Raw genomic sequence first — 24,583 nt, 5'->3', positions numbered from 1 at the left:
TGAAAATTGTGCAATCATCGGTGAATATTCCCACTTCTAACCCTATGATGGAGGGAAGGTGATTGTTGAAGCAGTTGAAGGTGGTTGGGCCCAGGACACTATCCTGAGGAACTCCTGCAGAGATGACCTAGAGGTGCGATGACTGACCTTAAACACCTCAACCATTTTCCTGTGTCAGGCATGACTCCAACTACCAGAGTGTTTGCCCCCGATACCCACTGATTCCAGTTTTGCCAGGGCTCCTTGATGCCACACTCAGTCAAATGCGGCCTTGATATCAAAGGCTGTCCCTCTCCCCTCCCCTCTGGAATTCAGCTCTTTTATCCATGTTTGACCCAAGGCTGTAATGAGGTCAGGAGCTGAGTGGCCCTGGGAGATCCCAAATTGGGCGTCACTGAGCAGGTTATTGCTGAACAGCTGCTGCTTGATAGCACTGTTACTGACCCCTTCCACCACGTTACTGAGGATGGAGAGTAGACTGATGGGGCGGGAATTGGCCAGGTTGGATTTGTCCTGCTGTTTATGTACAGGACATAATAGGGCAAATTTTCCATACTGTTGGGTAGTTGCCAGTTCTGTAAATGTACTGGAACAGCTTGACTGGGGTGGGAGGTGGGGGTGCAGCAGGTTTTGGAGCACAAGTCTTCAGTACTGTTGACAAAATGTTGTCAGGGCCCATAGCCTTTGCAATATCTGGTGTCTCCAACCATTTCCAAATCCTACACTTACTGCAATTCCATATCCTACAATTATTAAACACAGCAAGAATGGTGTTAAACCAGAAAGGATACAGAAAAAATTCACAAGGTGTTACTGGGGCTGGAAGGTTGGAGTTCTAAGGAGAGGTTGGATAGGCTGGGATGTTTTTTCCTCTGGACCATCAGAGGCTGAGGAGTGACCTTATGTAAGTTTACAAAATCATGAGGGGCTTAGATAAGATGAAAAGCCAAGGTCTTTTCCAAGGGTAAGGGAGTCCAAAACTAAATGACATCAGTTTAAGGTGAGAGGGGAAAGATTTAAAAGATACCTGAGGGGCAATGTTTTCACACAGAGGGTGGGGCATATGCCAGAGGAAGCGGTAGAGGTGGGTACATTTACAACATTTAAAAGACACTTGGACTGCTACATGAATAGGAAAGGTTTAGAGGGATATGTGCCAAACTCAGGCAAATGGGACTAGTTTGGTTTAGGAAACTGGGTCAGCACGGACAAGTTGGTCCGAAGGATCTGTTTCTGTGCTGTATGATTCTGACTCTATATCCTACAATTATTGATCCCATTCCAATATGCTACAATTACTGCACATACAGTCGGTTCCAATAAAATGCGATAGTTCCATTCTTGCGCAATGAGAAAATCACGCAATAGCAGCATATTTAATTAATGGGTTGGAATCATGTTATGGCCAATACAGGTTAAGAAAGTTCACATTCTACAAATAATGGTCTAAATTCTTCAACCACATTAAAGCCAATTCATATTGAAGAAACACACATTATGGAAAACTGACAGTATTCCCATTTCCTACAATTCCCCATCATACTCCAAATCTTGGAATTTTTCCACACATTCCCATATTCCATATCCTACAATTACTAATTGCATTCCAATATCTTACAACTATCAGACAGACCAATAGACACTCCCAGGGAGTGTTACTCCATGGTGTTCGATAGATTGAAATCTGCAATGCTAACACCTTTCACCTTGACAAAACAGGGTCCTGTTGGATATTGGAGTCCCTATTCCCATTAGCCAGGGCTGAGCAGACCTTTGTATGTGAGTCAAAATGAAATTCCCCGTTATTTTAGTCTTAAATTGGTGCTCCTTCATTCTGAGACTACACCCTTTGGTCCTAAACTCTTCCACAAGGGAATTAATCTTTCTGCATCTATCCTGTCAAGTCCCCTAAAGATTTTATATGCAACCTATTCAACATGTGCTCAGCCACAGAAAAGGCTGGACAGTTTCCCTCTCCGCGCTCTCAGACCTGTCCTTGGCATCCCTTGGCAGGACAAGATCACCAACTCCAAGGTCCTGCAGTCACACACTCATTGCAAAGTGAACAACATCTGCACTGGCTCAGTCACTTTCACTGGATGGATTTCAAACTTTTGCCGAGAGACCTCCTGCAATGTGTCCATACCCCTTCCACAAGGACCCCTGTAAGTGAGATATGAAGGTGATGGACACTGACAACTGGAGGACAGTCACTAATAGCTTGGACCTCTGGAAGGTGACAGCGTGGAAGGCCATTGGAAGTGGTGAGTGAAAACCATCAGCTGCTGAGAAGAAGGGCCCAGAGCAAACAGAGACCAGAACATCCTGCACTTTCTCAGCCCAGTGTCTCCCTCTGCAGCAACTGAAGCAAAGACTGCCCTGGCAGAGGATGGCTCACATACCACATTACACCATGCTTAATGTGAGAGTTAACCACCCCAGTGGAAATCACACAAAAAAAACACCATCCCCATAAAACACTCAGATGGCAGGTTTGGCACAGGGTTAAATACAAAGTAAAAATCCCTCTACACTTTTAAATTAAAACACAGCGGTCTCTATATTGTCCCCACCACACATTACTCGGACCAGGACAGCACGGGGTTAGATACAGAGCAAAGCTCTCTCTACCTCATTCTCATTGAACACTCCCAGGACAAGTAGATACAGAGGGTTAGATACAGAGTAAAGCTTCTGCTACACTGTTCCCCCATCAAACACTACTAGGACAAGGACAGCAAGGGGTGAGATACAGAGTAAAGCTCCCTTTACACTGTTCCCATCAAACATTCCCAGGACACAGTCTGTTTCCGTACTGTATGAGTCTATGACAGTGGCAGCACGGGTTTAGATACAGAGTAAAGTTCCCATGTTGCTTTCATGTGTTTTAGTGTAGAAGGTTGAAGAGGATCCCATTAATATTTAAAATGAAAGTGACATCTTGAAAAGAAGAGTGTGACAAACCCTTTTCTCTGGTTGGAAAGTCAACAATGAAGTGAAACATTCTGAAAACAATAGTTGAGAAGGAACTGAATACACACTCTCCACATGAAGAGTTCAGGAAATCGACGAAAAAAAGCTTGTACGCTTATCATAGAATTCCTACAATGTGGAAAGAGGCCATTTGGCTCATCACATCTGTACCAACCCTCCAGACAGCATCCCACCCAGACCCAGCCCCTCTGGATTAACCGTGGCTAATCCACATGGACTGCATGTTTTTGGATTTTGGGAGGAAACCAGAGCACCTGGAGGAAATTCACACAGACGCGGGAATCGCCCTCAGGTCCCTGGTGCTATGATGTAGCAGCACTAACCACTGAGCCACTGTCCTGCCCAGAAATATGACTTTTCAAAGCTGAGTTCAATGAGTGTGTGATGGGTAAGAGCCACTCTGTAGTAAACGTAAACATAGTGGACTGGACTTGATTACAGACTGAGAAACAGGGAAAATGTGGAGAAATGCGAATAAGATATAAATGATCCAGGAACTCACTGAATGGTGGAAAGCCCACTCGCCACTCCTATAATTGCTGTAAAATATCAGCACTTCTAAACTGACACCATTTCCATAAGACCCTTAATATTATAAAACATCCCCAAGTGCTTCATAAGAGTGTCACCAAGTAAAAGTTTAATCAAGTCATGTGAAAAGATGGTAGGTCAGAGCTGTGTTTTAAAGAGGAGAGATTAAGGGAGAGAATTCCAGAGCTTGGCACCAGGTAACAGCAGGGATGGCTGCCAATGATGCGTGATAGAAATGGGGAGTAAGCTAGAGGCCAGGGGTGGAGAGACGTGGAGGGTGCTAGTGGAGTTGACTTTGAGAGGGGGTGGTGAAGTTAGTGAAGAGATGGTGAAAACAGGGAGGGACTGGAAAGCAAGAATAGAAATGCTGTTAAACTGAAGGATGGCCAGATTACGAACCCACCATCTCTCCCAGGCTCCAGTCCTCAATCCTTACAAAGCGTGAACTCACACAATATTGGCAGCTCCAGCCCACCGTAGTGTGGGCAGATTCCTTCAGCTCCTGGATGCTGCTGGGGCTGAGGCAGGCCATGCGCCGCAGGCAACCATCATGAAAGACACGGGTGCAGATCCTGCAGGGGTAAAGATCATCCGCTGTCCAGACCTCACAGACATCGCACATCTCGTCATTGACCACCTGTCGAAAGGCAAGGAACATTTAAGCCATTCTGTCACAGGAATATCTCAACATCATCATTTTTCATTCAGTAAACGTGTGCTTATCATCATCCTTCTCTCCTTTCTTCTCTTCTATAGTTCAGTCTGTCGAACTGGACAATGGGCAGTCATGTCCATTTTGTTCCTGAAAGGACTTAATGAGAAAGCTCAGACTAATCATTTGAATAGAGCACTTTCACTGCACCTATGAATGTTGGGATAGTTGATACTCCATTGTACGTACCTGACTGTCATGATGTGGAGGTGGCGGTGTTGGACTGGGGTGGACAGGGTCAGAAGTCACACAACACCAGGTTTAGTCCAACAGGTTTATATACAGAGCATAGAGAAATCTGTGGGTCCACTTGACAAAGGAGCAGCACTCCAAAAGCTTGTGATTTCAAACATACCTATTGGACTATAATCTAGTGTTGTGTGACTTCTGACCTCATACCTGGTTGTACCAGTGGATCTGACTGGATCACAGCCTCTGCTGTAGGATCTCACTGGAGAGATCTAACTGATAGCGGATAAGGGGAGTGACAGAGATAATGAATTTATCAACAACATTTAATAAAGTGGCACATGTCAGTCTTGTTTGCAAAATTGAAGGCTGCGGGACAGTAGCAGCCTGAAGACATAGTAGCCTCTGGGATAAAAAAAATCCATAGGAAACTATGAATTAGGAACATGAGCCCATATTCCCTGCTGCACAATTCTATGAGATCAGAGTTGATCCAGCTAGGGCCTTATCTCTGCTTTCTTATTAGCCACACTTGCCCCACCCCCGTAGCCCTCGACTCCTTGGTCAATCAAAAATCTGTGTAATTCAGCCTTGATTGTATTCAATGGCTCAGCCCCAGTGCTCTCCCAGAGGAGAAAGTAGCAAAGGCTAACAGACTAAAGCAGAGAATGTGAGGGGTTACACTAGTTTGGCACCAGAGTGCTACTCTACCCCTTCCTTCCTCAGGAAGGAGACAGCTCCACACTTCTGACAGGAAGCTCCATCCGGGTCTCCCTCAGAACAGCACAGCCGTATTCCCATGCTGATAGTTCTTTCAGAGCACAGAACTACCAGGGTAAACCATACCCCTCCCCCCCTTTCACGGCAGTCAGCAGCTGAACTCTGACAGTTAAAGGACCTGACAATCACTTTAACAGCTTCTATCAAACAACAGGTACATAAGGCAAGTGATGTTAGAGTGCAGTGAGGCTGTGGTACTTAATGGGTGGGCAGGTGGTTGGAGGGAGCAGGGGAGCAATAGAGTGCCAAATAACTTGTGCCAGCTGGATAGCAAAGCAACTAGGTAGGGCTTGTGTGGCCAGTGCATAGGATGCCAGGTAAGTGGGGTGCTATGCAGGTAGGGTACTAGGGTGCCAGCTAGGGATGGGATAGGACCGCAGTGGATAGGATGCCAGATGAGTAGTAGGTAACATGCAAAATGGGAAGGGTTTACTTAATTTAATCAGAATGCTCTGAAGTTACCTGATTTAAATGGCAGATAGAATTTAATTAAGATAAATGAGACCTGTTGCATTTTTGGTAAGAGAAACAAGGGCAGGACCTACACAGTTAATGGTAGGGCCCTGGGGAGTGTTGTAGAACACAGAGACCGAGGAGTGCAGGTACATAGTTCTTTGAAAGTGGTGTCACAGGTAAACAGGATGGTAAAGAAGGTGTTTGGTATGCTTGTCTTCTTTGGTCAGAACATGGAGTACAAGAGATGGGCCATCATTAAGAACTGAAGGAGGCCATTTCACCTATCATGTCTAAGACCGTTTCCAAAAATCTGTTGATGCGATGGGTAAATTGTAAGTAGATTGGACTTTGTGTGGGGCAAGGATGTTTAAATGTATTTGAGACAAGAGTTAAGACAGGTAAGTCAATGGCAGAATAGGCCCAGTGGGGCTAAATGGTCTTCTCCCAGCCCCACACACCACAAAACACCAGCATAATGCTGGTCTGAGAGCAGACGCTGAGATACTTTGTTGTCTCTTTGTTCAAAGTGTTAACAGAGGCAAGGGGAGCATGCAAACTAATCCTGCTACTGAACAGAGAGAGATTGATGGCAACACTCAACAGCCGTCCAAATACTATCACTCCACAGCACAGACAGACCTTGGAAAATTAATTGAAAAACATACATAAACAACCTTATCAAAATGCATTAACTCAAAGTCAAAGTCAATGCATCATCCCAAACTTTCAGATTGTAAGACTGACACATTGCATCAGCCTTTAAAAATTCTTAATTAAATTAGATGAAAGCGTTCTTTGAACTTCACAACATTTTGCCAGTTTGGCTCCAACAGAAAGTGTCGTCTCGTCAGCTTGCTGCTTTGAGTTCTCCCCATCACACTGGGCACAGAGGACCTGTGCAAGGGCCTTTGGCCAGTCAAGAACAGAAACAAGGGCTGTTTCCTGCCAGTCAACACAATGCCAACTCCATTGAGTCACATGACCCACAGCTTCCCGCTGGACCTGCCCTGCCTCTCAAGCTCCACCTCATCGGTGACCGACATGCCCATCCTACTTTGAGATGAAATAAGGTGGGAGGAAGCTTGTGTCTACACGAGATGAGCTGAATAGCCTGCAATAATCTCGCAATTTTGCAATCACCTCCCCATGCAGTCTGTCTGAATAAATCAGAAGGCAAATGCTCTCTTTCTTAATCGAATGGGTGACTTTGAATGGTTAATAAAATAGGGAGGTCCTGATGAAGTGCTGTTTCCCAAAATGTCGATTCTCCTGCTCCTCTGATGCTGCCTGACCTGCTGTGCTTTTCCAGCACCACACTCTCAACTCTGATCGATAAAACAGCCTCTCCATTCCGGTGTCTTCTAACATGCTATTGACAGCAGGTACATCGGCCATTCAACCCACCTGCTAGAATGCATGCTTCCTTCCACCTCTAGCATCCATCAACATATCCTTCTACTCTTTTCTCCCACAAACAGAGTTCAATGTATCAAAGTTATTCCTCTCAACCACTCCCTGTGGCAGCACGTTCCAGTTTCCTCTGTACACTGAACATGTTCAAGAAAGATGTCCGGAGGTGAATATGTTTTCCTAGCTTTAAAGGAGTTCACTTTGAAGGAGCTGTGTATACAATGTTGCGACTCTGCCTGAAATATTCTTATTTGGTTTGCAAGCTGTGCCCACAGTTTGTCTACTGGAGACTAGTAGCACGTAGGGATATGGCAATTGCAATGGGGGAGGAGATAGATGACCTGCCATGGTCAAACCGAATTGTGGGGCAGGCAGGTTTGATGGGCTGAATGGTCTACTCCAGTCACCATATTCCTGTTCTCACCACTCTGGGTGCTGAAGTTTCTCCTGGATTCTTTATTGGATTTCTGAGTGACAGTCTAGCATTCACAGTCCCCAGCGCTGAGCGACCTCAAGGACCCATTGAACACATTTGTAATCTTGCAGATCAGTCGCATTAGAACAAAAATCCCACAATCTTTTTTTCCAGTTTGCAGGAATGTGGAGCAAATCTGGGGCGATGTAGTTACCCGAGCAAGCAAGTGTTTGAGGGAGAGAGATTGACATACCTCCGAACAGTGGTAATTAGAGTAATATAGAACAGGAAGTTGTAAATACAGTGTGGTCTGCAGCCCCACTGTGCAAATCGTTTGTCAGCTTTTACTCAACAGGCTGCCACTGCACAGAGCCACCCCCGCCTGTTCCTGTCACTTCCATTTACATAAGAATGGGCCACAATTCAGGGAAGTATCAGCCTGCCTTTTGTCATTTAGTGCCCTGCAGCTGACCTACTGCGGAGCTACAGTAACAAATTAGACTCAAAATTACAGGAGCTTTTCAATTGCCTCTCAGTGTGAGCTTAACAAAATGTATTAGGGTTAAACACATCAACACAACACCAAACAGAGCTTAAGCCATACAAATTTAAACTCTCCAACCACCCCCAAGAAACAGCAGACTCTAGAACAATTTTTATTTTTTAATCCGACAGCAATACATTTTCTTAGTCAAACGTGTGATAGGGACGGTGCAGAGAGAGCTTTACTCTGTATCTAACCCCCTGCTGACCCCGTCCTGGAGTGTTTGAGAAGGACAATGCAAAGGCTGCTTTACTTTCAGTTTAAGAGAGTAGAAGGATCATTGCTTTCAGTTTAAAAAGAGTAAAATGAGCTTTACTCTATATCTAACCTCATGCTGTCCCTGTCCTAGGAATATTTAATGGGGACAGTGCAGAGGCAGATTTACTCTGTACCTAACCCCGTGCTGTCCCTGTCCTGGGAGTATTTGATAGGGACTGTGCAGAGGCAGATTTACTCTGTACCTAACCCTGTGCTGTCCCTGTCCTGGGAGTGTTTGGTGGGTGCTAGTGTTGAGTCAGCATTACTTTTTATTTGAAAGAGTGGGAGAAGTTTTACTCTGTATCTAACTCTGGGTCCTTCCTGTCCAGGGACTGTTTCACACTTCATGCTCTAGCGCTTTGTTAATCATTTTAAAGCATTGCCTTACTATATCAGTTACTACTTTCTCAAATAAAAGCAAAATATTGCAGATGCTGGAAATCTGAAAGAAGTATTGGAAAAATTCATTAGGTCTTGCAACTTCTGAGGAGAGAGTTAATATATAACGTTATAACGTGTAAGCTTTCTTGACATCAAACAGGAGTCACGGTAAGGATAAGGCAGAAAAGGAATTTTAAAAAATTTTCATCTTGATTTTTCACTCAAAACTTCCAGTAAGTGATAGCCCTGATACTGGAATGATAGATTATCAAAACATATGTAAGCATCAGAGTTGATGGAAAATGAAACCAAGTCCCACCTCATTCTCCTTTTACAGTTGTTATTGTTGTTGGGCTTGTACTCACCGGAATTTGGAAGAGTGGGGGTGGGGGGAATCTTAAAGAAGCATATAAATTGCTGATGGGACTGGACAGGATAGATGCAGGAAGAATGGTCCCAATGTTGGGGGACATCCAGAACTAGGGGTCACAGTTTAAGAATAGCCGAGATCAGAACTGAGATGAGAAAGAATTGCTTCACTTGGAGCATTTGTGAACCTGTGGAATTCTCTCCCACAGAAAGTTGTTGGGGGCGGTTGGTTAGGTATATTCAAGAGGGAGCTGGACATGGGCCTTGCTGCTCAAGGGATCAAGGGGTATGGAGAGAAAGTGGGAGTGGGATACTGAGATTGCGTGATCAGCCATGATCATGTTGAATGCTGGTGCAGGCTCGAAGGGCTGAATGGCCTACTCCTGCAACTATTTCCCATGTTTTAATGTTTAATCACAGGGATCTATCCCCAGTCATACCGTTTGGGTTCTGCCAGGGCTGTTCAGCTCCTGACCTAATTCCAGCTTTGTTCAAACATAGACAAAAGAGCTGAATTCCAGAGGGACGTGAGAGTGACATCAAGGTTGCAATGTGTGGCAAGAAGGAGCCCTAGCAAAACTAGAATTAATGGGAACTGACTAAACTGGGTACAAGTTGGGAGTTATATCTGGCACACAATAAGGTGGTTGTGGTTGCTGGAGGTCAGTAATCTCAGCTCAAGGCTACCTTTGCTCGAGTTCCTTGGGATAGTGTCCTAGGCCCAACCATCTTCAGCTGCTTCATCAATAACCATCCCTCCATCATAGATCAGAAACGGGAATATTCACGGATGTTCAGCACCATTCGATACTGATACAGACAGTGTTCAAATGCAACAAGATCTGAACAAGTGGGTTGATAAGTGGCCAGTAACATTCACGCCACACAAATACCAGGAAATGGCCATCTCCAAAGAGAGTGATTTTAATTATCACCACCACCCCCCCAACCCCACTTTCAATAGCATTACTTGGACTGAATTCCTCAACTATGGGTTACAATTGACTATATATTAATTAGGACAGGAGCACATTCCATGAGTAGGCCAGAGGCTATGAAACCGGTAGCAACAAACTCAACTCTTGTCTCCCTAAGCCTGACCACTATCTGCAAGACAGTAGGGCATAGTCACAAAATAAAGGGGTGCCAGTTTAAGACTGAGATGGGGAGGAATTTTTTCATCTCAGAGGGCTGAGACACTTTGGAACTCCTTGCCACAGAGAGGTGTGTAGGGACTAGAATCCTTGTGTATTTAAAAGATGAAGATGGTCTAGTGGTATTATCACTGGACCGTTAATCCAGACACAGGAGGAAGAACGTCTCATCTTCCACATTGGGATCCTTTGACCTCATGGCATCAATGTCGACTTCACTAGTTTCCAAATCTTCGCACCTCATCCCAGATCCAACCCTCCAACTCAACACTGCCCTCTTGAACTGGCCTACCTGTCCATCTTCCTTCCCACCTATCCACTTCACCATCCGCTCTCACCTATTACCATCACCCCCCACCTACATCTACCTATCACCCTCCCAGCTACTTAGCCCTCCAGCCCCACTCTCCTACTTATCTCTTGCCCCCCATCCACCCCCACCCCACATTCCAGATTGAAGGGCTTATGCCCGAAACGTCAACTCTCCTGCTCCTCAGATGCTGCCTGACCTGCTGTACTTTTCCAGTGTCACACTTTTCGTGTTGTTAATCCAGAGACCCAGGTAATGTTCTGTGGACCCGAGTTCAAATCTCACCCCAGCAGATCAGATTACTTACAGTGTGGAAACAGGCCCTTCGGCCCAACAAGTCCACACCGACCCTCTGAAGAGCAACCATCCCAGAACAGTTCCCCTACATTTACCCCTTAACCTAACACTACGGGCAATTTAACATGGCCAATTCTCCTCACCTGCACATCTTTGGACTGTGGGAGGAAACCAGAGGAAACCCATGCAGACACAGGGAGAATGTGCAAACTCCACACAGTTGCCGAGGCGGGAATTGAACCCGGGTCTCTGGCGCTGTGAGGCAGCCGTGCTAACCACTGTGCCACCATGCCGCCCCACAGTGATGAAATTTGAATGCAGTAAAAAAATTGGAATGAGGATTTACCTGACAATCAACTCCTATCTGGTTCACTAATGTCCTTTAGGGAAGCAAACTGCCATCCTTACCTGGTCTGGCCTACATGAGACTCCAGACCCACAGCAATGTGGTTGACTCTGAACTGCCCTCTGGGCAATGAATGCTGGCCTAGCCAATGATGCCCTCATCCCATGAATGAAAAAAAATTCTTGGTCAGTCGGGGAGTTAATGACAATGAGGAAAGTAAACATGAAGAATGTCAAATCCTACTGAATAACAGAACAGGCTCAGGGGGCTGAATGGCATACTCCTGTTCCTACTTCTTATGGCTTAAGTCAGGAGCGTAATGGAATTCTCCCCATTTGCCTGGATGAGTACAGCTCCAGCAACACTCAAGCAGCTCTACATTACAACTGTACTGCAGTAACTCACCAAGGCTGCTTATACAAAACAACAACCACTACCATCCAGAAGGATAATATTACTTGATGTGTGGGAACACCACTATCTGCAAGTCCCCCTCCAATCCACTCACCATCCTGACTTGGAGACATACTGCTACATCAAATGGCCTGTAAGTAGTTTAAAATGGCAGCCCATCACCAGCATCTCCAGATCAAATAGGGATGGGCAATAAATGTTGGTCGAGTCAGAGAAGCCCCTAAATCTACAGTAGACCCAGCCCCAACTTGGAACCCTCAGTCTATGCTTCCTGACCAAAGTCCAAGAGCCACAGCAGCTCAGATGAAGAAATGGACTGATGAATACATAACGTGATGAGCTTTTTACAAAATAATGTGAAAACACTATTTATATGTGCATCATTTTTGTTCTTAATCAACCAATTCAGACATACCATAACACACTACTAGGGCAATTGGAAGTTGAACACAGACATTCTGGTCCAGAGATAGGGCCAGTATCACTCCCTCACAAGATAATCTTGTAAGTGAACTTGAATAACTATATTTTGATTGTTACCATGCTGCATTATTGCTCAATTCCTTTCATTTGCATTAGAGGTCATGTTAATTTTCAAGTGATAGGATTACACTATGGTTTGGAGAGCTCTGATCTGACGTAATCTCAACCATTCAGCTTGACCTGATCTATATTCTTCCAGTCAGTGCTGCATCCTCTCTACATGATTTGGAGATGCCTCTCTACACAGTGATGACAGAATCTATACACAGTACTCAAAGTGTGAATGCACCAATAATTTATTAAGTGGCATGATTACCTCACTATGTTGGCTCGTGTTGTTTTATTCATTGCCATAAAACATTGAAGCTCTGGTTTCAATTCATTGTCCTTCAGGTCCCAGAACTCTTATTTTTAATCTGCCATATTTTCTTTTCATTTCAGTAATAGCGCCTCAGGAGATTTCATAGGCCATTGCGTAATCCTTTTATTTTCTCTTTTTGAATTTAATTTACCATCGGTCTGCCCCATTCCCAATTTTATTCAGAATTTCTTGACATTTATCTCATTTAGTGAAATACAGGACTCAGTAAAAGTGAACTCAAAGGGCAAAATACAAACTGGAAAAGAAATTGACTTGATAGGTTAGAAGTTAGCAAAGGAAGACCAAGAGATGGATTCAGTAAAGGAAAATCGAGTATGAGAATATACGCTTGTGGGGAACATAAGAATTCACTGTAAAAGTTTCTATAGATATGTAAAGAGAAAAAGATTGATGAACACTAACGTGGACCCCTACCAGTCAGAAACAGGAATATTTATAACAGAGAACAAAAAAATGGCTGATGGACTAAATTCATACTTTAGTTCTCTCTTCACAAAGAAAGAAACAGTAATGTACCAGAAATGATGGGGAACACAAGATTTAGTCAGAGGAAGGAACTGAAGCAAACCTGCATGAGGAGAGAAATGGTATAGGAGAGATTGATGGGATTAAAGGCTGATAAATTCCCAGGGCCTGACAATCTATGACCTAGAGTTCTTGGGAAGTGCCGTAGGGACAGTGAATGCATAGGTGATCATCTTTCAAAATTCTATAGACTCAAACAGTTCCTACAGATTGGAGAGTAGCTAATGTAATCCCTCTATTTTTTTAAAAAAGAAGGTAGAGAGAGAAAAGAGGGAATTATAAATAAGCGAGTCTAAATCAGTAGTGAGTCAGTAGTTGGGAAGTTGCCAGAGACCACTATCAATGATTTTATAGCAGAGCATTTGGAAATCAGTGATATAGAGTCATACACAAATCAGCATGGATTTGCAAAAGGGAAACCATGCTCCTCAAATCTCCTGGACTCCTTCAAGGATGTAATAGTAAAGTCAATCAAATGGAACCATTGGGTGGTGTATTTGGACTTTGAGAAGACCTATGACAAAATTCACATAAGAGATTAATGTGTAAATTAAAGAGCATTGGATTGAGGGTAGTGTATTGAGATGGATAGAAAATTGGTGAGCAGGAAACAAAAACAGGAATAAATGTGTTCTGAAAGCCAGGAAGTCACTAGTGGGGGGTCACAGGGATCATACTTGGAGCCCAGCTATTCACAATATATCTTAGTGATTTAGATAAGGGTATGTTATATAATAGTATCAGATGTAATGTACTCACATGGATAGAGAACTGGTTGGAAGACAGGAAGCAAAGAGATGAAATGAATGGGTCATTTTCAGAGTGACAGGCAATGACGAGTTGGGTACCGCAGGGTTCAGTGCTGGGATCTCAGCTGTTTGCAATATATAGTCATGATTTGGACAAAGGAATTGAATGAAATATCTCCACATTTGCAGATAACACTCAGCTGGGTGGCAGTGTGTCTTGTCAGGAGGATGCTAAGACGCTGCAGGGTGACCTGGACAGACTGGTTGAGTGGGCAAAAATTTGGCAAATGCAATATAATGTGGATAAATGTGAGGTTAACACTTTGGTCACAAAAACAGAAAGACATTATTATCTGAATGGTGGCCATTTAGGAAAGGGTGAGGTGCAACAAGATCTGGGTGTCACGGTGGAACAGTCACTGAAGTTTGGCATGCAGGTGCAGCAGGTGGCGAGGAAAGCTAATGACATGCTGGCCTTCATAATAAGAGAATTTGAGTATTGGAGTAGGAATGTCTTGCTGCAGTTATACAGAGTCTTGGTGAGGCTACACCTTGACTATTGTGGGCAGTTTTGGTCTCCTAGTCTGAGGAAGGAAATTGTTGCCATTGAGGGAGTCCAGCGAAGGTTCACCAGACTGATCCCTGGGATGGCAGGACTGACATATGAGGAAAGATTGGATGGACTGGGCTTGTACTCAACTGAAATTTACAAGAATTGGGCGGGGGGATCTCACAGAAACATAAAATCCTATTGGGACTGGACAGGCTAAATGCCAGGAAATTGTTCCCGATGTTGGGCAAGTCCAGGGGTCACAATCTAAGAATAAGGGGCAAGCCATTCAGGACTGAGATGAGGAAGAATTTCTTCACTCAGAGAGTTGTGAACCTGTGGAATTCTCTCCCACAGGAAGATGTTGGAGCCAGCTCATTAGTTATATTCAAGAGGGAGATGGACATGGCCCTTGCAGCTAAAGGGATCAAGGGGTATCGAGAGAGACGGTGAAAATGAGATACTGAGATTGCATGGTCAGCCATGATCATATCAAATGGTGGTGCAGGTTTGAAGGGCCGAATGGCCTACTCCTGCACCTATTTTCTATGTTTCTATAGTATCTCAAAATTTACAGATATCTCACAGCTGGTTGGAAGGGCAAGGCGTGAGAAGGATGCAGAGATGTTGCAGTGTGATTTGGACAGGCTGAGTAAGTGAGCAGATGCAGAGCAGATGCAGTACAATGTGGATTAATGGGAGAATATCCACTTTGAAGCAAAAATGGGAATGCAGATTATTATTTGAATGGCTGTAAATTGAGAGGTGGAGTGAATGTTCAACAAGATCTGGGTGTCCTCGTGCACCAGTTGCTGGAAGTAAATGCAAAGGTGCAGCAGACAATAAAGGAGGCAAACTATATGTTGGTTTTCATAGCGAGAAGATTCGAGCACAGAAACAAGGATGTCTTGCTGCAATTATACAGGGTATTGGTGAGGCCACACTTAGAATAATGTATGTAGTTTTCATCTCCTTATTTAAAGGAGGATGTTATTGCTGCTAAAGGAGTGCAATGAAGACTTGCCCAAATTTAATCCTGGGATGGCAGGACTGACATACAAGAAGAGATTGAGTCAGTTAGGATTATATTCAGAGCTGAAAATGTGTTGCTGGAAAAGCGCAGCAGGTCAGGCAGCATCCAAGGAACAGGAGAATCGACGTTTCGGGCATGATCCCTTCCTGAAGAAGGGCTCATGCCCGAAACGTCGATTCTCCTGCTCCTTGGATGTTGCCTGACCTGCTGCGCTTTTCCAGCAACACATTTTCAGCTCTGATCTCCAGCATCTGCAGTCCTCACTTTCTCCTAGGAATATATTCACTGGAGTTTAGAAGAATGGGGGGAAATCTCATATAAACCTGTAAAATTCTAACAGGAGTAGACAAATTAGATGTGGGAAGGATATTCCTGATGGGGAGCAGGGTTCAGAACCAGGGTCATAGTTCAAGGATAAGAGGTAACCCTTTCAGGACTGAGATGAGGAGAAATTTCTTCACTAAGAAAGTGGTGAGTGAATGGGGGAGGAGTTTAAGCCATTGGAATGGTGGCAGTGAATGGGAAGGGATTCATCCATTGGGATTCTAAAATTTTGCAATGACTTGTACTAATCTAGAATAACCATGTCATTAAAAAGAAAGAAAAAGTAAAATAGAGTGGATGCTGCAAGTTTGAAATAATGATAAAATTTGCTGGAAATACTCAGCAGGTTTGGCAAGATCTGTACTGAGAGAAACAGTTGGCATTTCAGATTAGAGTAGATTCCCTACAGTATTGAAACAGACCCTTCAGCCCAACAATGATGGCCATCTCTGATTGCTAGATGCATTGCCATGGAGAATGCAGCAGTAAATGATAATGACAGTTAAATGTCAGGTTTTGTTTAAATGTTAAACCAGGCAAAACTTGACTCGATGATCATTAAGTGCTGCACTCCTCATGGCAACACCCCTCCCACAGTCCACTTGTCAACCAATCAGCACCCTTCTCACATACAGTATAACTATTGGTTTTTCACTTTATTGATATTTTCGCAAACTGGCCTGACGACTGCAAGCTTTGGCAAGAATGTACCTTTCCAGAAATACTCAGGTTCTGTATGAACTAATAACTATGTGTATGTTAAAGAGATGGGAACAGAACAAATCAAGGAGCAAAGGATGGGTACAGAGGAGGTGCGAATGGCAACAGCAGGATCACCACTGTCAGCTGCAGCTCAAAAACAAAATGAAATACTCAAAAATAAAAGCAAAAATTGGAAAAAGGAAATGGAAACAGAAATTACAGTCTGAAAACATTGAAATCATAGTTGAGTCCAGAAGGCAGTAAACTGAAAGATGAGATGCTGTTCCTCAAGCTTCCATTGACCTTCATCGAAATAATGCAGCAGAACAAGGACAGAGAGGTCAAGAGTGGGGAAGGGATGGCTAATGAAACTCTAATCCTACCTCCTCTTTCTCATGCAGGTTAATATCAATCGACTCGTCATCTCCAAGTTGTCTTTTGGGCCTATTGAAGGCGGGTGGAGTAGCCCGGTCATTCCACTCCAGATCCTCAGGCTCCACTCCTTTGCCGTCCCTCAGCCTCTCCCAAGCTGCCTGGTTCTTCTTTGCCTCCTGTGTCTTGGGCTCCAATCCTCCAGCCAGCTCCTCGTCCTGTCCTTGACTAGTCTCCTCGACCTCTGGCTTGCTCCGGGGTGGCTCAGCCCGGTTCCTGGTTGACCCCTTGTCCTTCAGCCCGTCTTTGAAAGCCGACACCACCACACTGGCCTTCTGCACCTGCTCCACTGTCTGCTTCTTGGACATTAGAACACCCATAGTCAGTCTGAGGGGCAGCACACACCAAGACCTACTCTACTTCACCATGTGTCTATAAAGACTGGACAAATTGCTCAGTTACACGATCATCCCGTCGATATTGTGGACTGATCATAAAATTATTATAGCCACCTGTTTAAAAAAAACAGAAAGAGAGTAATTATTTATTCCACATCCTAGAATCATTTGATGAGAGAGACTATTCAGCCCAATGCGCCTCTGCTAGTTCTTCAACAGAGCAATTAAATAAGACCTGGTCCTAGCTCTTACTCTGGGGAGATGTGGCATTATGGTAAAGCATGGGATTGGTAATTTCGAACTGAAGGCTAATGGTCTGGATGCGTGAGTTCAAACCCTTCCTGTGACAGGTGGTGAAATCTGAATTGGATCTGTTTATAAATCTGAAATTTAAAAAGATAACCCATGGTGACTGTGTAACTACTGTCGATTGTTGTAAATCAGCCAGGTCAGAATAACATCTTGGAGATTAAGATCAGACATTGCTGGAGGAACTTAGTAGGTCTGGCAACAACTGCGGAGAGAGAAAGAGTCTTAACATTTCAAATCTAGAGTGACTCTCCTTCAGTACTTCAACTCATCTGATTCAGTAATGTCCTTTCAGGACCTTACCTGGTCGATCTACATGTGACTCCAGACCCACAGTAATGTGATTGACACTGAACTGCCCTCTGGGCAATTGGGGATGGGCAATAAGTGCTGACTCAGCCAGTGACACCCACGTCATGTGAACGAACAACAACCGTGAAGGCGGCACGGTCGCACAGTGGTTAGCACTGCTGCCTCCCAGCGCCAGAGACCTGGGTTCAATTCCCGACTCAGGCGACTGACTGTGTGGAGTTTGCACATTCTCCCCGTGTCTGCGTGGGTTTCCTCCGGGTGCTCCGGTTTCCTCCCACAGTCCAAAGATGTGCAGGTCAGGTGAATTGGCCACGCTAAATTGCCCGTAGTGTTAGGTAAGGGGTAAATGTAGGGGTATGGGTGGGTTGCACTTCGGCGGGGCGGTGTGGACTTGTTGGGCCGAAGGGCCTGTTTCCACACTGTAAGTAATCTAATCTAATCTAAAAAAACAACAAAAATGACTTGCAAATGAATGTCCTGTGTGCTGTGTAGAATTAAGCGTGACATATGTCCACACCCTCAGCAAGACACTTATTTCCACATCTACAGCATTACCCAACACACCCACCCTGCCCCCATCTCAGCTCAGCTCATGGTCAATCTCTCATTTGTCCTTTCATTACTTCAAGACCGGGTGATTCGGATGAGAATATAGAAAACAGGTTTAGTAAGTTTGCCAACATTGTAGGCAGCAAATAAAAGTTTTCTAAGATTACAAAGGGATCTTGATCAAATAGGTCAACGGGCTAAAAAACAGCAGATGGAGTTCAATTTGGCTAAATGTGGGGTATTGCATTTTGGTACAACAAACAGGGACAGGACTTATACAATTAATGCCAGGGTTATGAGCAGTGTTGTAGAACAGAAGGACCTAGAGGTTCAGGCACATAATTCTTTAAAGTTTATGAGACAGGTAGACAGGGTAGTTAAAAAAAACATTTAGCATTCTTGCCTTCATTGCTCAGACCTTTGAGTACAGGAGTTGGCATGTCATTTTGAGATTGTACAGGACATTGGTGAGGCTCTTCTGGAGTACAGTTCTGGTCACTCTGTTATAGGAAGGAGATTATTCAACTCAAGAGGGGGCTTAGAAGCGAATTGCCAGATTGTTGCTGTTGAAGAAAGGTTGGAAATGCTGGGACTTTTTTCACTGGAGCATAGGAGGTTGAGAAGTGACCTTGTAAAGGCTTATAAAATCATGACAATAGATAGGGTTAATGTAGGTGTCCTTTCCCAAGGATGGGGGATTTCAAGATTGGGGGCATATTTTTAAGGTAAGAGGGGAGAATTTAAAAAAAAAAGATGAGGGGCAACATTTTTGCATGGAGGATGGTTTGTTTCTGGCATGAACTTTCTGGGGAAGTGGTGAATGTGGGCACAGTTACAATGTTTAAAAAGACATTTAGCTAAGTACATCAAAAGGAAAGGTTGGGAGAGTATGAGCCAGGACTAGGCAGGTGGGACTAGTTTAATTTGGGATTATGTTCAGCATTGGCTGGTTAGACTGAAGGGTCTGTTTCTTGCTATATGACTCTATAATTGATGGATACATTTTTAAAAGTATTTTAAAGGGAACAAGGGATATGGGAAAGAAATGAGAATGTGCCATTCAGACAGAGGATCAGCCATGATCATATTGAATAGCAGAGCAAACTCAACTTCTGCTCCGATACCTTGCGGTCTTATGGTCTCACTTGAAGAGCATTGCCTCTGCTCGTGTGGCACTCCCTCAGCACTGCACCACCGTATCAGCCTGGGAGGATGAGCTTAAGTGTTCATGGGAGACTAGAACTCCCAAACCGTCTACTCAGGGCGTGGACACAAACAATAGAAACTGCGCTGTCACCAGGGGCATTAAGAAGGACGCTGGTGGAATTACAAATGGTGTTGACATATGGGAATTGGTCTGCCATGTCCACCCCACTCTGTAACAGAACCTTAGCCCAATTAGAAAGCCCAGAGCTCAATCTTGGTGCCTGTTGTTCTCAAGCCCAGCACTCGAGGCTATCATTGATCAGAAACGCAAATGGACTCACCACTTAAATACTGTGGCTCCAACAGTAGGTCACAGCTTAGGAATACTGCAGCAAGTAACTCACCTCCTGACTCCCCAAAAACCTGTCCATCATCTACAAGGCACAAGTCAGGAATGCGATGCAATACTCCTCACTTGCCTGGATGGGTGCAGCTCCAACAACACAAGAAGCTTAACACCATTCTTAACACAAAGCAGCTAGCTGCCACCACATCCACAAAGCATCCACTCCCTCTACCACCAGGGTAGCAGCAGCTATGTATTATCTACAATTTACACTGCAGAAGTTCACCAAAGATCCTTAGACAGCATCTTCCAAACCCACAACCACTTCCATCTGAAAGGACAAAGACAGCAGATTCATGGGAACAGCATCCCCTGCAAGTCCTTCACCGTCCTGACTTGGAAATATATTGCTGTTTCTTCAGTGTCACGGAGGTAAAATTCTGGAATTCCCTCTCTAATGGCATTGTGGATCAACCTACCGAACATGGACTGCAATGGTTCAAAAAGACAGCTCCCCACCACCTTCTCAAGGGCAGTCACATATGGGTAATAAATGCTGGCCAGCCAATGATGACCACATCCTTTGAGTGGATAAATAGAGTCCACTTCAGAAACTCTCTGCTGGGTAATTGAGACACAGCTCAAAATTCCTGATAGCCAAGGGGGTGAAAGATAAATGGGCGGTGAGTGGTGGTGATGGGCAGGCAATCCGGTCATGTACAATGTGATTAAATAGCAGCTTAGGTTAGAGGGGCTGAGTGACCTACTCCTGTTCCTGATTATGTATTTGCTCCTGTTCTCTGTTGATATGAGCAGAAAGAGGGCCCTGAAGTTTGGTCTGCCATTTAGTTAGATTCTCACTTTATGTACCCACCGACGAAGCTCAAGTTGCCTTCTGCAGTTATAATTCTACCCATCTCAAAATTTTGAAATTTGAACTAAGAACCTTCAGCTGTTTTACAAGGAGACAGATGGTAATGTCCAAGTGTGAGTGGCTCAGTGGTTAGCACTGCTGCCTCACAGCACCAGGGACCCGGGTTCAATTCCAGTCTTAGGCAACTGTCTGTATGGAGTTTGCACATTCTCCCCATGTCTGGGTGGGTTTCCTCCCACAATCCAAAGATGTGCAGGTTAGGTAAGTTGGCTGTGTTAAATTGCCCATGGTGTTCAGGGATGTGTTGGTTAGGTGCATTAGTCAGGGGTAAATGTAGAGTTGTAGGGGAATGGGTTTGGGACAGTTACTCTTTGGAGGGTCAGTGTGAACTTGTTGGGCCAAATGGCCTGCTTCCACACTGTAGGGTGTCTATGAATCCCTGTGATGAAGACTTGCCTGAACAGACAGGTTTTAATTTCAATGTTATGCCCCATTACGCTGTCACTAATAGTGACACTTAACTTTCTAATCTTATAATATGAAACTTTAACATTTTAAACAGTCCCAGGTGGGACACTAACAGCAACACAAACCAAACCATTAATAGGAATTATAGGAATAGAACAGAAACTTATCAAATCAAAACAATGTTATCTGCTTCAATGAGTGACCCCATCCTGTGCTGCCCACCAACCTCGGAAGGTTCTATATCGAGCAGAGGATCTTTGGGGCACAGTGGTACTGTCCCTGCCTCTCAGCCTGCATTCAAGTCCCACCTGTCGCAGAGGTGTGTGGCAACCTGCCTGAACAGCTGATCCACAATACTTTCCTACAGTGAGCTGAACACAAGGTGATGCACCCTGTACTCAGTAAACCCAGGTGTCATTCTTCTGAACTTACATTGGGCCAACTCCAAAGCCAATCTCTCCTTCCTGATCAATGGTGGGTAGCAGAGCTGACTGTTGCCTCTCAATGGGCTTCTAAATAGACCTTTATCTAATCATTATACAGCCTCCAACTCTTTGTAATCCAACCCATTCGAGAAAGAGGCCAATATTTCAGTTATGATTTCACCTGTCAGCTACAGTTATGGACATAGCTTGGTTTTGGGTCTGGCAACACTGCAATTTTAAAATTCTCGTCTTGGTTTGCAAACCTCTCATCCCCTTGCCCTCTTTTTTATCGCTGTATACTTCCCCAGCCTCTCAACCCTCCAAGATCACTGCACTCCCTCGAACATTCCCTTGAACATTTACGATTGGCTGGAGATCAAGAAATCCCTCTCTACACTTCTCCTTTTCACGCATTCACTTTCCCTTTTTTTTGATACACTATCAAATCAAGGCAAACTACTGTGGATGCTGGGAATCTGAAACAAAGTCATCCCAGACTCGAAATGTTAATTCTGTTTCTCTTCCCACAGAGGCTGTCAGACCGACTGAGTTTCTCCAGCACTTTGTGTTTTTTTTTCTTTTTAAGAGTCTCTAAGATGGACAAACATCTGTAACATCATCTTATGTAGCTCAAAAGCAAATTTTGATTGATGTGCCTTTGGGCACTTCACTAAATGAATGGCATTATGTGAATACAAGTTGTTGTGTTAGTGACTGGTGAGGGGAATGCAGAGGACACAAGAGATGAGATCGAGTAATTGCCCTAAAAGTCTGACATCTCATCAGCGCAGACTCATGCATTCACAACACTTGTTTAGTCAGGATAGTGAGAACTTGTGCCAATACCAGTGGCTACCAATCTGTTCCACTGTCCTCAACCATTTCTGTGAGCAAAGGGTAGGAAAACTGACTGGTCCCTAGCAATACAAATTAAGGGAAATCAGACTACCAACATCCTGGGAGCTGCATTTGACCAGAAACTAAACTGGACTTGCCATATAAACACAGTGGCTACAAGAGCAGGTCAGACGCTAGGAATAATGCCATGGGTAACTCACCTCCTGATTCCCCAAAGCCTGTCCACTATCTACAAAGCACAAGTCAGGAGTGTGATGGAATACTCCCCACTTGCCTGGATGGTTGCAGCTCCAACAACACCCAAGAAGCTTGACGCCATCCAGGACAAAGCAGCCACTTGATTGGCACCACATCCACAAAGCATCCACTCCCTCCACTCAGTACCAGCAGTGTGTACTATCTACAAGATGCACTGCAGAAATTCACCAAAGATCCTTAGGCAGCACCTTTCAAACCCACAACCTCTTCCATCTAGAAGGACATGGGCAGCAGATACATGGAAACATCACCACTTGCACACTCCCTTCCAAGCCGCTCACCATCCTGAGTTGGAAATATATCGCTGCATTTTAAGTGTCATTGGTTGAAAATCCTGCTGCTCCCTCCCAACCAATATTTTGTGTCAATTCACAGCATACCAATGATTTAAGAAGGCAGTTCACCCCCATCTTCTCTTGGATAACTAAGGACAGGCAATAAATGCTGGCCCAGCCACCAATACCCGCGTCTCATGAGTGCATAAAAGAAAGTTATAATATTTTGGGGTGGATTAATCTCAGATTTATATATTTTCCAAACACTTGGTGTGAATGATGGGATATTTATTCCTGAGAATTGTTCACATTGTGAAGTCATAACTTGGGCAGAAATATCTCTCAGATTTGCTTCACTTTAATTCAAAATCATTTCTGCTTTTTCCAAAAACGGGGATTCATTTATAACAGCTCTTCTCCCAGTGAGTGGCAATCCATTCTTGTCAATATTTCCCCTTTAAACTTTGCCAGATTTTTTTTTCAATCATTCCTTCCTCATTTCTGTCTCTCTCCTTCTTCCCCTCCTATCCCCATTTACCCACTTCTCATTTTCTCCCCCATCTTCTTCGTGTCCTGCACACCTCCTTACCCCCTCTCTCCTAGCCCAGCCACACTATGACCATCTCCCTCTGCTGGCTGCCTTACATAAGTGCCCCCGCCCCCAAACCCATCCTGACAGCTCCTGCCTCAGGGCAGCATCCATTTCAAAGCAGTTACATATTTCTGTTCATTATTCATTTCCTGGGAACCCGTTTGATAAATAATCGATACACGCGGCCAACTCTCTGTTGGATAATCACTTCAGTGTTAAATTAACGAGTGGGCTTAGAGATTGTGACATTTACTTAGAGTTCGATCCAGTCACCAAGTTGAAAGTAACCTTGTCACTTTCACCCTGAAGAGAGATCCTTCAGGAAATCAAAAATTGTCCACATAAATTGGCATTTCTTAAACATTTATATTCTATGCATGTTAAATTTAACAGCACAAGCTTGACTTACAGCTCTCTTCCTTGTCCTGTCCTGCTGGGTTGAGCCAAGCGAATGTGATTGTGCTGCCTCTTTTCTCCCGATTAAAAGGTAAATCCCATTCTGTTATTGTGCAGGAGGTGGGCAGTTCTGAACTGGTCTGTTTCTGCTTCAGTTTTATATCCAAGTTAGGGGTCAGTCTGCACCGATTCCAAAGGAGGGAGGCGTTTTCTAATTGGAGAAACGTATCCTCCCTCCTTCTGTCCCTCTGCAACACACTGATGAAGTGTTAGCTCCCTGCACTCCCACTCCGACACTGCTCACCGACAGGAGCGTTGATTGCGGCTCAGGGAAGATCCATTTTCACAAGAGCTCGATCCACTCCTCCATCCCCTAATTGACTGAACAGGCTGTGCGGTGTGAATATTCACAGGGGGGCGACACTGGGGCAATGTTTCCCCCTCATCCCCAGGATCACAAAGCAGAATCTTACAGCAACAGGATGAGACCGTTCAGCCCGTCAGTGCCTTGCTGGTTCTGTGGAGGATTAGATTAGACCCCCTGCAGTATGGAAACAGGCACACCGGCCCTCCAAACAGTAAACCATCCAGACCCAACCCCCAAACCTGTATTTACTCCTGACTAATGCACCTAACACAATGACCAATTTAGCACGGTCAATTCACCTGAAGTGCACATCTTTGGACTGTGGGAGGA

At 44.4% G+C, this 24,583-nt stretch overlaps 1 protein-coding gene across 1 annotated transcript in view; it reads right to left on the bottom strand.

Moving 5' to 3' along the window:
* Positions 1-24,278, bottom strand: part of phf24 (PHD finger protein 24) — a 53,851-nt gene extending 29,573 nt beyond the window's left edge. Inside the window, exons 1-3 of the mRNA XM_043703194.1 lie at positions 23,900-24,278; positions 16,692-17,192; positions 3,977-4,162 (exon numbers count right to left, since the gene is read on the bottom strand). Of these exons, the coding sequence (XP_043559129.1) occupies positions 3,977-4,162; positions 16,692-17,060 (555 nt within the window). The 5' untranslated portion in view covers positions 17,061-17,192; positions 23,900-24,278. The remainder of the gene's footprint in view (positions 1-3,976; positions 4,163-16,691; positions 17,193-23,899) is intronic.
* Positions 24,279-24,583: the final 305 nt, after the last annotated feature.

This window comes from Chiloscyllium plagiosum, chromosome 2, assembly GCF_004010195.1.
Source record: "Chiloscyllium plagiosum isolate BGI_BamShark_2017 chromosome 2, ASM401019v2, whole genome shotgun sequence".
Lineage (NCBI taxonomy): Eukaryota > Metazoa > Chordata > Chondrichthyes > Orectolobiformes > Hemiscylliidae > Chiloscyllium > Chiloscyllium plagiosum.
The sequence above is the reverse complement of the archived record's forward strand: the minus strand, read 5'-3'. Positions and strand labels throughout refer to the sequence as shown.